This window comes from Lynx canadensis, chromosome B1, assembly GCF_007474595.2.
Source record: "Lynx canadensis isolate LIC74 chromosome B1, mLynCan4.pri.v2, whole genome shotgun sequence".
In the NCBI taxonomy this organism is placed as follows: Eukaryota; Metazoa; Chordata; class Mammalia; order Carnivora; family Felidae; genus Lynx; species Lynx canadensis.
The window spans coordinates 110,610,831-110,622,991 of NC_044306.2; the positions used below are offsets into that span (position 1 = coordinate 110,610,831).

Here is a 12,161-nt window from a genome sequence, read left to right on the forward strand (position 1 = left end):
TGACATATTTCTATATGCTTTTCTGCTAAATGAAAACATGTAAAATTGAAACCAAATTATACTTTAAATACATTCTGGAATCTGCTGCCTAGAAAGATGATCAGCAAGAAAAGTGACTGAAGTTAGATCCTCAAGTTAGGGCCATGAGAATTAAGGGTCAAAATAGGAAGCATCACAGAGATAACTGGATATTCACCAAGAATAAATGGAACAGGCCCATAGAAAGTGGAATACAGAATGACTTATCAAAATTTATTTATATGCATAGAAAAAATAAATGAATTATACAGATAATTGTTTGAAATCTATACTTCAATTAGCCAATGGATTCTTAGGCTAAATTTAGTAACTCCTAAGCCCTGATAGCATCTTTGAAACATTTTTACCAGAATTCATTTAAGCTGAGAATTTGGGAGATGAGTAAATCTGTGCAAAGGTACACTTAAAATAAAAATCCATTCACGGGATGAATTCATTATTTAAGATAACTACCAAAACTGGGACACAGTTCTCATTTGCCTGAAACTCCCCTAATTTTAGTTATGATCCTAGATAAATCCTGCTAGCAGATGTCACCCTCATAGTGAACAAAAATAAATGTAGGACTTAAGCCCACAGATATGTTGTATCATGCTTTTCTTCAAAACCTTTCAGTTCTTTTCTATACCTCATTCTTTACTACTGAGACCTATATTAATGCTTTAAAAACACGGTGACATAAAAAATGCTTTTGAATTCTAAAAGGACAAATATATAATTTAATAGATATTAAATTTAATCCAAACAGATTCTCACACTTTTTTGTGCATGACAATCATCCAGAGAGTTATTTAAAATGCAGATTCTTGCTCCCCTCTTCCCTGAGATTCATTCCTCTGAGGAGGGCTTAAACACCGCCAGTGAACACTGAGGCATGGGAATGATTCAGAATACATCGTTTAAATTAATTTCTTAGATGGTCTCCGGAGACCCCTCTTTGCAACATCAAAGCTCCCTTAATGACAAAGGAAACACTTAAGTAAGTTTCTGCTCCTTATTCTGACATTCTGAACCACGATAAATTGAGGTACACTGTCCTTTTTCAAAGTCATTCTTAAAATAGGTATAAGGAGATCTATTTTGGAAATAATCCTTCCTTTAGTGAGGAAAATTTGGGGGGGGGGGGAGGAAAACCCCACCTGATATCCACAGTCTGCGTGTTCATCACCTGACAGCACAGACAGATGTAACCAGAGTCTAGCCCCCACAAGTTTCCATGGCTGGCACTTACTGGGGGCCCTGTTAATCCCCCTCACTAGTCTTCGTGCCCATGGTTAGCAACTCTGAAAAGCTACATCAGGCATACTGTTTCACTCCAGGGTTCATTTTCCTTAGCAAAAGGGTTTCCCAATTGTAAAATTAAGGCTCATGCTCAGGTAGCAAGAATTAGAACTGTGTATCTTTTTTTTTTTTCCTAGATTACCTGGTTCCCAGGTTTTAAAGGGGGATTGAGGGGTTTCCAGGGTCCAGGTTGATTTTTTTCAGAGAAAAAATAAACCATCAGAGAAATGGAAACTGGGGAAGATTTGTAGCTTTGCTGCCTGTGGGCAAGGAAAGAGAGGAGATCCTTACCTTATGGAAAGCTGCATCATCATCGAATCTTTCAAGGGCCTGTGGCTGGTCATCAGCAGACTCCATTATCACAAGGCTAGTTTTCTGAGAACTCTCCTCCTTATGTTCTGGGGGCTCTTCGGGTTCCTGTACGATGGGAGAGTCACCCTGCTCACTAGATGTTGGAGTCTGGAGATATGGCCTCTCCTCCTCAGGAGGGGTACTGATTTCCTCAGGTGTCTTGCTTTGAGAGCCAGATATAGCCGTAGGCTTTTGAGTCTCTGACACTTCCGTCCCTGGGGTTGTCACACTGAAATGGAAAAGCCAAGTTACACCATGAGAGCATTTGCATTTCCCCGTTTGCTGAAGCAAGGCAATTGGAACGAAAGATGGAACTTGTCTTCATGGTCCATGACAAGTCAAAATAAGTTTTGTATATGTGGCCGAGAAATGAAATTTGAATAAAAATCATATGTAAGAAAGTTACAGCTCCTTGATCTAGTATTGGCTGGGATGGATCTATTCTAAAGAGAAAAATTATTCTAAAATGTATTACCATTTCTTAATCTCTACAAAGTATGTAAATTATAATTTCATCTTTTCTTTGATAACTCAAGGTTATCTTGAAGATTTGAGGAGGTTTATATAACAAAGATCTGTAGATAATAAGGCTTCTGAAGCAAGAATCAAAGTTTGGGAAATTTTTTTAAACATACATAAACCCCATGTTAATATGGTTATCATAACTGCAAATATAGAGAGATTCTTATTATACTTCTGGAAAATTATTACTTGATGGAAAGACATAGTTAAAACTTTTTCTTCTGATTTAATTTGGAGTTACTCCAATGCAATCTTTATAATCTCAATTTTAAATACGAAAATTCTTTTTCTGCTTTTAAACTTCTTATTACAAATTTCTGTCACTCTGTAGATACTAAGTGCCCATATGCCTCTCTGATATTCCCTCTTTGCTTCCCATCTTTTTATTTTTCTTTCTTTCTTCTTTCTTCTCTCCCCTAAAATCTAAAGGTAGTTGGTAGGCGGTGGCTCAGTGGAAGAAAGAGGATTTTATTACCCATTTCACCCTCTTCTCAAGCTCCAGTGACCCCAGCAGAAAACTCGCTTACTGGTGTAATCTCCTGCCACACTATTCTCAGATTTCAGGTCTGGGGACACACTTGCCTTTCACATCATCTGTTTTCCTTCTCTAGATATAACAAGCGTCATTTAAACAATTCTCTTTCTCATTTGCTTCTATGAAGCCCAGTACTTGAGTTCTGAGCTGACTGTTCTATAGCTTCCTTTAGCCAGAAAGTCTCCAGAAGACTTCTCTGTATTTCCACTCTGAACTTATCCCACTTTATTTTGATGGTCTTTCATTCTGTGTGAATAATTTGTGTTGCGTTTCTATTTTTATCGTCAGCCACCCCAATGCTTTGGTGACATACACTGAGGGCTGCTTCACCCTCAGCATCCCTGTTCATACTGTGAACTAGCCATGGGACAACTGGCACATATCAGAGGACTGCAGAGAAGTCAAGTGCAACAGTCTTATAAGCAATAAGCATGAGGTCTTCATGAAATCTTACAGTTTAAACAATGCTTTCACAGGCATATCCTTGACCTGTGACCCTATGAGATGAATAAGGTATATATTCTTATAACTTAGAGATGTGGAAACAGAAACCAAAAAGGGCTTGGGGCTTGCCCAAGGTCATAGAACCGGAAGTTGTTTTAAGCAGATCTACCATACAATGCTGCCATAATTAGGTCTCAAATCTTTCGCTCTTTTTCCTGTAGTTCTGGCACTTGTTACTGGTGGGCTTATTTGAAAACCATCTGAAAACAATTTACGGTTGCACATGCCTGGCACTCTTGCCATACTGGCTTATTTCTTGGAATTACATTGGACAGGCTTTCTTTTGAAACTCACAAGTACTCCTGCTGACATTCAAGAGATGACTCTTCAGGCAGGTCTTGCATTTTCCCTGAGAAATCCTGTTGAACTTGCTCCTTGTGAGTTTGGGGAAAGAGCTCTGTTGCTGAGCTGTCCCCCTCAGTCTTGGGGATGCAATCCTGAAAAGTAGAATAACCGACAGAAATGTCTTCCTCTGAGACAATGGGAGGGTGATCACAGGACTCGCTTTCTTTAGAAGCAGCTTGCTCCTCTTTCTGCTTGTGCTGTGCACTGCATAGCTCCTCTTGAAGTACTGAGAACCCTACAGGGAGAAACATTTAAATGAAGTATTAACTGAAGCTCACTTATATTAAATGGGTATTTACTAGGTAACTATTAATGTGCCACATCCTGTGATAGATCCATGGTTACAAAGCTGAATGAGATAACTGTGTCTGCCTTCAAGATACAGATCATCTATTGAAGCTCAGGCAAGTAAGAATCTATTGAAATGCAGAGTGACTGGGCCACAGTGCCAGTCAAGAAATGCAGGAGCACCCAACTCAGGGTTAAAGAATTAGGAAGGGAAATGCAGAGGGTGTGACATTTTAAGGAGACCTAATGATAACTGCTACTGAGGCATAGAATGTAAGTGGGAAGAAGGGTTAGAGTTTAATAATAATTAATAATAGCTAATACATTCTAAATATTATGTGTTAGGCACTGTTCTAGGTGTTCCACAAGTATTAACTTGTATTAACAACACTTGAGGTTAGTACCCTTTTTTGTGGAGGGTCTCTCATGTCATGCTAAGGAATATTATCATACCCAGGGCAATGAGGAGTCACTGAAAACTTTAGCAGAGGTATGACTGACATTCATCTACTTATTTATTCACTCAACAGATGTATATATTATCAACTATGTAGTAGGTGCTGTTTAGACGTTAGAGATATAGCAGTGAACAAGGTAGAAAAAGTCCTCACTGAACTTTTATTTCTGCAGATATATATTTATGATAAATTTTAGGAGAAAAGGAAACCATGGTAAAGAGTAAATAGGGCTAGTATTTTAGATAGAATTGTCAGGAAAGGGTCCTTTGGGGAGACTGATTTTGAGCAGAGGCCTGAATAGGTAGGTATTTGATGCTCTGAGGGAAGAATGCTCCAGAGTGGAGGAAACAGAAAGTAGCAGAGCTCCAAAGCCCCAAAATGCATAGGGTGCCCAGGGAACATCAAGGAGGCCAGGTGTCTGGGATTTATATAAAAAAAGGAGAGAGACAGGAGATAGGACAAACTTTCACTGGATAGTAACACACACCATCATTTAAATCTATGAAAAGAAGCTACAGAAAGGAATTGTGGAAAAATAACCAGAAAAATAAGCAAAAGAAAAAAAAAAAACATGTAGGGAGGGTATCATGGAAAGTGAATGAAGAAAATGTTTTTAAAAAATATTAATTTTTTGTCAAATATTACTAAGGAGTAAATAAGATGAAGACTGAAAAATTATTCACTGTATTTGGCAATGAGGAAACCATTAGTGAATTTTATAAGATTGCTTTCTGTTGAGTGGTGATGACTCAAAAAATGACTGTCATGGATTCTAGAGACAGTTCTAGAGAACAGGAAGACAGGAAGTAGATATAGGGAATATACGCTATTCTTTTGAAGAGATTTTCTATAAAATGAATGGAGAAACAGAACAATCATACAAGAAGGCATATAGGGTGAAGGAGTTGTTTTGTTTTGTTTTGTTTTTAAAGAATGGGCTCTACTTAAATGTCCATCAACTGATGAATGGATAAAGAAATTGTGGTTTATATACACAAAGGAATACTATGTGGCAACGAGAAAGAAGGAAATATGGCCTTTTGTAGCAACACGGATGGAACTGGAGAATGTTATGCTAAGTGAAATAAGTCATACAGAGAAAAACAGATACCATATGTTTTCACTCTTATGTGAAACTTACGAGAAACTTAACAGAAGACCATGGGGAAGGGGAAGGAAAAAAAATAAGGTTAGAGAGGGAAGGAGCCCAAACTGAGAACAAACTGAGGGTCGATGGGTGGGAGGGAGGGGAGGGTGGGTGATGGGCATTGAAGAGGGCACCTGTTGGGATGAGCACTGGGTGTTGTATGGAAACAAATTTGACAATAAATTTCATATTAAAAAATAAAGAATGGGCTCTATTAAAGCAAGTTTTAATGCTCTTGAGCATGATCTAGTTGTAGGAAGCCACAGGGGATAACTGAAGGAGTGAGGTCCTTAATTGGATAAAAAGAGATGAGATCCAGTACAAAAGAAGAGATAATGGTTTTAGCAAAGCAAAGACATTTCATACAGAAGGGAAGGTAGAGTACAGACATTGAGATGCACTTAGATTGGTAGAGTTTGTGGTGAAAGAATATGGACATTCGCTTAGGACTATTCTTATTTTTTCTAAGAAATACGAAGCTTGGTCATTAGCTTTAAAAAAGGAGAAGAGAAATGTTGGAGGCTTGAAAGAAGAAGAGAAGGTATAAAATAGAGGTGTGAGAGAGACAGAAAGAGAGAGAGAGAAAGAGAGAGAGAGGGAAAGAGAGACAGAGAGGGAGGGAGAGAAGATAATGAGCATGCAAATAAAGGAGAATGGATCAGAGAAACTTTAGTACTGAAAAGGTGGTAGGGCCAATGGCTGGAGGTCCCAGTGGGTTTGAAGAATCACCAGTATCGAAGCAAAAGAAGAAGTAAGTGTAATGCTTCAAATCAGGACCCAGAAGTAATATAGTCAGTGGTAATGATATAGTCTTGGTTGTGAGCACAGGAACGGGTAGCTAGAGTAAAAGACACAAGTATAAGTACCACCAAGGATCTGAGGAAAGGGCATTGGATAGGTCATCCGTGTTGTTATGAACTGAGTATCTGTATCCCCTTAAAATCATCTGATGAAACCCTAATCCCAGTGTGATAATATTTAGAGGTGATGCCTTTAGGAGGTACTTCGATCATGAGGGTAGAGCCTTCATGACTGGGACTTGTGCCCTTATAAGAAGACACCAGAGAACTAGCTAGTTCTCTTTCCCCCAGGTGAGGACACAGCAAGAAGGCAACCATCTGCAACCCAAAGGAGGGTCCTCACCAGAACCTGTCTGTGCTGTCATCCTGATCTCTGACTTCCACTCTCTAGAACTGTGAGAAATAAATTTCTCTTATTTAAGCCACCCAGTTTATGGCATTGTGTTATAGCAGTCCAAAATGTTTGGAACAAAGGTGAAATAACAAAGAATGAGCAGTATGAAGGTACCTATAAAATGAGAAAAATATGTGATCACCGGAGTCCACAGACCACCCTTTAAAAAAAGGAAGATTTGTTCCAGTCACCTGAATTAGTCATACATACACCACACACCCACACACACAGATTGTTTGACCTTCACTATGATCCAGTGCAATTGTCTGTTCAATTTCTGCATAGCTATGACTGATGCGCTCCTGGAGAGGCTCTGTGCTGGCCTCCATGAGATGAACAATATCCATTCGGTTGATCTTGGTGAGACATTCAATGAGACTTGTATCTGGGATATTAGAGAAAAAAACAGAAAAACATTTATAATATCTGAGGGGTACTCTTTTGAAAATCTCTTTCATTTAGTTGCCTTACTAAAATTTTTATATCTGTACAGGAAACAAAGCCCAACTAAAGGTCTTTGTAAAAAAAAAAAAGCAAATAGAAAGGAGGTATGCATAAAATAGTGGGGGGAAGCATAGGCAAAAGCCCTAAAAGTAGAGTTGCCAGATAATATATAGGATATCCTGTCAAATTTGAATTTCAGATTAAAAAAAAAATTTAATATAAGTATATCCCAAATACTGCAGGGGGTATACTTATACTAAAAAAATTATCTGTAGACTCTTTGAAATTTAACTGGAAGCCCTTTATTTTTATTTGCAAAATCTGGCAATCCTACCTAGAAGAATGGTAAGAGAAGGAAAGATAAATGTAGACTGGATGTTTATAAGGGAGGTCTGTAGGTAGATCTTCAGAGAGGCGTTAGAGGAAGTAGCAAATTTAGCTGAAGAATGAGAGGAAGTAATGGTCTTTATCACTTCTCATTTTATTTGATGTGGTCAGAATATTATACATAAATCATTATAAAGAATATCTACCTGACATCTTTCTGTCATGTAAGTTATTTAGGAGTAAAGGTAATATACTACCAATAAAACGATGACAAATAAAGTAACTGCGTCCAGTCTCAATAATTAGAAAATTTTAGGACTTTCATAATGTTCCTGTTAGCAGCCAGTGTTTCCGCTGACATTGTTCATGGGAATATAAGAATTTTTATGCAACATGCATATTTTAGAAATATCATAGCTTGTTCTCATTTGCTTACAGTAGCACTTCAGATTGATGGCATTTGTTATTATTTTACTGAATTTGCAAGAGAGGGCTTGTTGAATAAGACATATACCCCAACCTTTAGCCTAATGCTTTTTACATACAGTTTCCCACCTACCGGTAGCATGTTTCCCATCCCTTTCCAGCCAGTACTTCAATAGCGCATGACTCTGGTCTTGGAGGGAGTTAGGATTCTCAATTCGAATTTGATGAATTTGCTCCTCAGTGAAATCCAGTTCTCTTGCTAATTCTAGACAAGAAAATATTACTCTAAATACAGTAACTTCAACATTTGAGTCTCTAACACCTTGCCTTGTGATTTTGTAAGTGATGTATTCTTTGTATTGCTGTAATAGGGTTCATTTTCTCCCCTATGTATTAGAAGTGACTCTCAATAGGTCTTTGTTCTTCTAGCACTAATTGTGGATTTTATTAAAACTGGATATAGAATCGATAACTTTCATTGTGGAATCACTAAGTTTGAGACAACTGTTGATACAAATATGTACAATTCAACCTCAATTAATTCCAAAATGCAGAAGAGACCATTCATACAGGCCTATACTCTTAACCAAGATAATGAAAAATAAATTACTAAAAATAGGAGTTATAGACTGTTTCTCACTTTTAATCATCATTAGGCAATGTTTTAAGTACTATAAATCCTATTTCTGGATACTTGGGTGAATACTGGCTGTGGTTATATTATGGTGGTTGGCTAAACTCCTTTGATTGGATGTCACATGAATAAAAGGTCTGGGAAGCATTAACTGACCTAGTGGAAAAGCCACAAATTTTTCCTTTAAAGTCTACCACTAACACTGTATTTGGACACTTATACATTGTGGTATGAGTGAGTGAGTGTAAATGAGTGTCTTCTTTGGAGGGCAGCTTGCCGATATCTTTCAAAATTAAAAATATACATACCCTTTATCCAGATATTCAGTTCTACTTCTAGTAATGTGCCCTGTAGAGATACTCATGAAAATACACCAATGCACTAGGACATTTGTCATTAACAGGAAACGACCTAAATATCCAGCAATAAAGGCCACTGGTAAAAGTATGATACTTCCATACAGTAAAAATTAAATAGCCGTTTCAAAGAATGAATAGATATGTCTACCCTGATGGAATATTTACAAGGAATATTACTGGGGAAAATTGTGCTTACTTTTAAATAACAGACATAGATGTGGGTATTGTATATTTTTTGGAATACATGAGAAAGTGTAAGCAGTTACTTTTGAGGCATGGTGTTAGAAGACCAGATGTAGGTGTGAAAAACTTATTTACTTTTCATTTTATACCATTCTGTATAGTTGTGGGGCTTGAATTTTCAACAAGTATACAGATACTACGCTTTATACACAAACACACTTATTTAAAAAACAAACTAAGTAATTCTGAATGTTACCTATTTGTCAATCATGGATATTTTGATGTCCTTCCTTTCCCTAAATCGCTCAATTAAATAAATCTGATTATTATTAACAATTGCTTTAAAATGTTTAAAAGTGAGGACATGACTATTCTTTCTGTTTTGTTATCAAGTACCTTTGTTAAAGGTTTTATGGAATTCTATGCATCATACTGATTACATAATTCACTTTCCTTTAAAAAATTATTTAACATACATTATAGCTTTTATGCTTAAGTATCCTAATCTCTCAGAAACTTAGTTAAATATCTTACTCATATGTACTTCAACAGGCATCCAAAGCAAATTTTGGTACTGTTCACAATGGAGATATCTAATATAAGGTATCTAAAATAGGGAGCCCTGGGTTACATCTCCAACCAAATTTTATGACAATTACATCTCACAATGATTTTGAAACATAGTCATCTCCCCAAAGTTTAGGTATCCATAGCTCCCAAAGGAGGATGGTGACATGTAGCATATTATCAAATCTCCTAATTTAAAGTTCTATTTTTCAATGAATTATTGGGACTTCATCATTTCTGCACAGCAAAGGAAACAATCAACAAAACTAAGAGGCAACCTACAGAATGGGAGAAGATATTTGCAAATGAAATATCTGATAAAGCATTAGTATCCAAAATCTATAAAGAACTTATCAAACTCAACACCCAAAAAACAAATAATCCAGTTAAGAAATGGGCAGAGGACATGACTAGACATTTTTCCAAAGAAGATACACAGATGGCTAACAGACACATGAAAAGATGCTCAACGTCACTTATTATCAAAGAAATACAAATTTAAACTTCCCATCTGTCAGAATGGCTAAAATTAATAACACAGGAAATAACAGATGTTGAGGAGAATGTGGAGAAAGGAGAACCCTCTTACACTGTTGGTGAGAATGCAAACTGGTGCAGCCACTCTGGAAAACGATATGGAAGTTCCTCAAAAAGTTACAAATAGAAGTACCCTATGACCCAGCAATTGCACTATTAGGTATTTATCCAAAGGATACAAAAATGCTGATTCAAAGGAGCACATGCACCCTGATGTTTACAACAGCATTAGCAACAATAGGCAAATTATGGAACGAGTCGACATGTCCATCGACTGATGAATGGATAAAGTTGTGGTGTGTGTATACCATTTGCAATGGCGTGGATGGAGCTAGAGTGTACTATACTAAGCAAAACAAGTCTGTCAGAGAAAGACGAATACCATACGATTTCACTCATATGTAGAATTTAAGGAACAAAACAGATGAGCGTAGGAGAAGGGGAAGAAAAAAAGAGAGGGAAGCAAACCATAAGAGACTCTTAACTCTAGAGAACTGAAGGTTGCTGGAGGGGAGGTGGCTGAGGGGATGGGCTAAATGGACGATGAGCATTAAGGAGGGCACTTATGATGAACACTGGGTGTTGTATGTAAACGATTAATCACTAAGTTCTACTCTTGAAACCAATATTACACTATATGTTAACTAGAATTTAAATAAAAACTTGAAATAAAAATGAAAGTATTATTTTTCTAAATTCCAGAGATAATAAAAGGCCTGCCCTGGTTCACACAGTGAGTTAATGCAGAGCCTGGATTTTCTAGTTCATAGTTTATTATTCTTTTCACTATTCCACATGGTCTTCCTCAAGGAAAGAAACAAAACACACAATTTGTTCATTGTTAACAACACATGGCTGATGCCACTGTTATTTAAGTGAAGCAAATTTTGCTGAAAAAGTGTGTCACACTCATTTTACCTGTCCAGCTGAAGCCAAGGTGATCAGCAATATAAGCCAGCCTTTCCTCGATCCGTTCCTGCTCATCCTGTTGATCTACAGAAGGTCAAAAACAGAATGGCCAAAGGTTGTCTATGACAGGAGAGCAACCATAGTACTGATCATCCAAAAAAGGAAGTCACTTGTCCAAATATTTGATAACAGCACAAATTAGCTATCATATTTTAAATCATTTTAAGTTATGTGTTTGCCTGATTTCTGGAATGGAATGGGGAATAAATGTAATTATAAATCATGAAAACCAACTGCTTCCATATCTCTTTAATCAAGACTAGCCACTGGACATATTATAGAAGTCAATGATTTCTAGTAATTAATTTTAGAACTTTCTTTTTAAATTATCTAAGAAGATACTGCCCACCAGAAGACAATCATCTTGTTCATCAAACAACAGAAAAATCATAAATGGGATGCAGAAGTGGAGTAACTAGTTAGGTCCTCCACTATTGCCTGTGGTAGCACAGATCGCTTCCAGGTCATGTCTGAAAGAACTCACATCCAAGATTCATAAGAGACACAGATCATGGGTTAATCAGGCCATCCTGTGTTTTTTCAGTGTGGCCAGAAACAACATCTTCCTTGGTCCTGGTGACCTTGGAAGAAGGGAAGATAAAAGCACATGTATGCGTGTCTGTTGTTTCAATAGGTACCTGTGTCTTTTGTGTGAAATTTTTGTCTGCTTACTACTAAGTAAGCTATATATATAGTACTTCCACATTTTTTAACCTCAATTAATTAACGGGCAGCATTTTAGGCATCATGGCATTTTCTCGTAACACAAACATAAGAATAATAGTCTTTATTGTAGAGATACTGGAAGACCAGAGGCTACTTCTCAAAGCCATCTATGGTTTCCTTTTTTATAATTCAAAGGGCCATCATCCTCTCTCACAGTCACTTAAATCATGCAAAGTTTGAGTTTTTGTTGTCTGCTTTACCTGATAAGAGTAGATTCTTCATTCACCTACTACTAAAACAAAAAGTACATTTTTACCTTATATTTGTTTGCTTAAAGTGTTTACCAATGGTATCTGAAATCCAACCTTTTGAATCAATAACAGAT

The 12,161-nt window shown here is 37.0% G+C and overlaps 1 protein-coding gene across 20 annotated transcripts in view; it reads right to left on the bottom strand.

Annotated features, from left to right (window-relative positions):
• Window positions 1-12,161, bottom strand: part of ANK2 (ankyrin 2) — a 272,404-nt gene that overhangs the window by 9,969 nt on the left and 250,274 nt on the right. For all 20 annotated transcript variants that reach the window (XM_036064262.1, XM_036064263.1, XM_030313210.1 and 17 more), the window contains 5 exons: window positions 11,060-11,134; window positions 7,995-8,126; window positions 6,906-7,049; window positions 3,527-3,812; window positions 1,612-1,900 (listed from right to left, as the gene is read on the bottom strand). In XM_036064262.1, coding sequence (XP_035920155.1) covers window positions 1,612-1,900; window positions 3,527-3,812; window positions 6,906-7,049; window positions 7,995-8,126; window positions 11,060-11,134 — 926 coding nt within the window. The remainder of the gene's footprint in view (window positions 1-1,611; window positions 1,901-3,526; window positions 3,813-6,905; window positions 7,050-7,994; window positions 8,127-11,059; window positions 11,135-12,161) is intronic.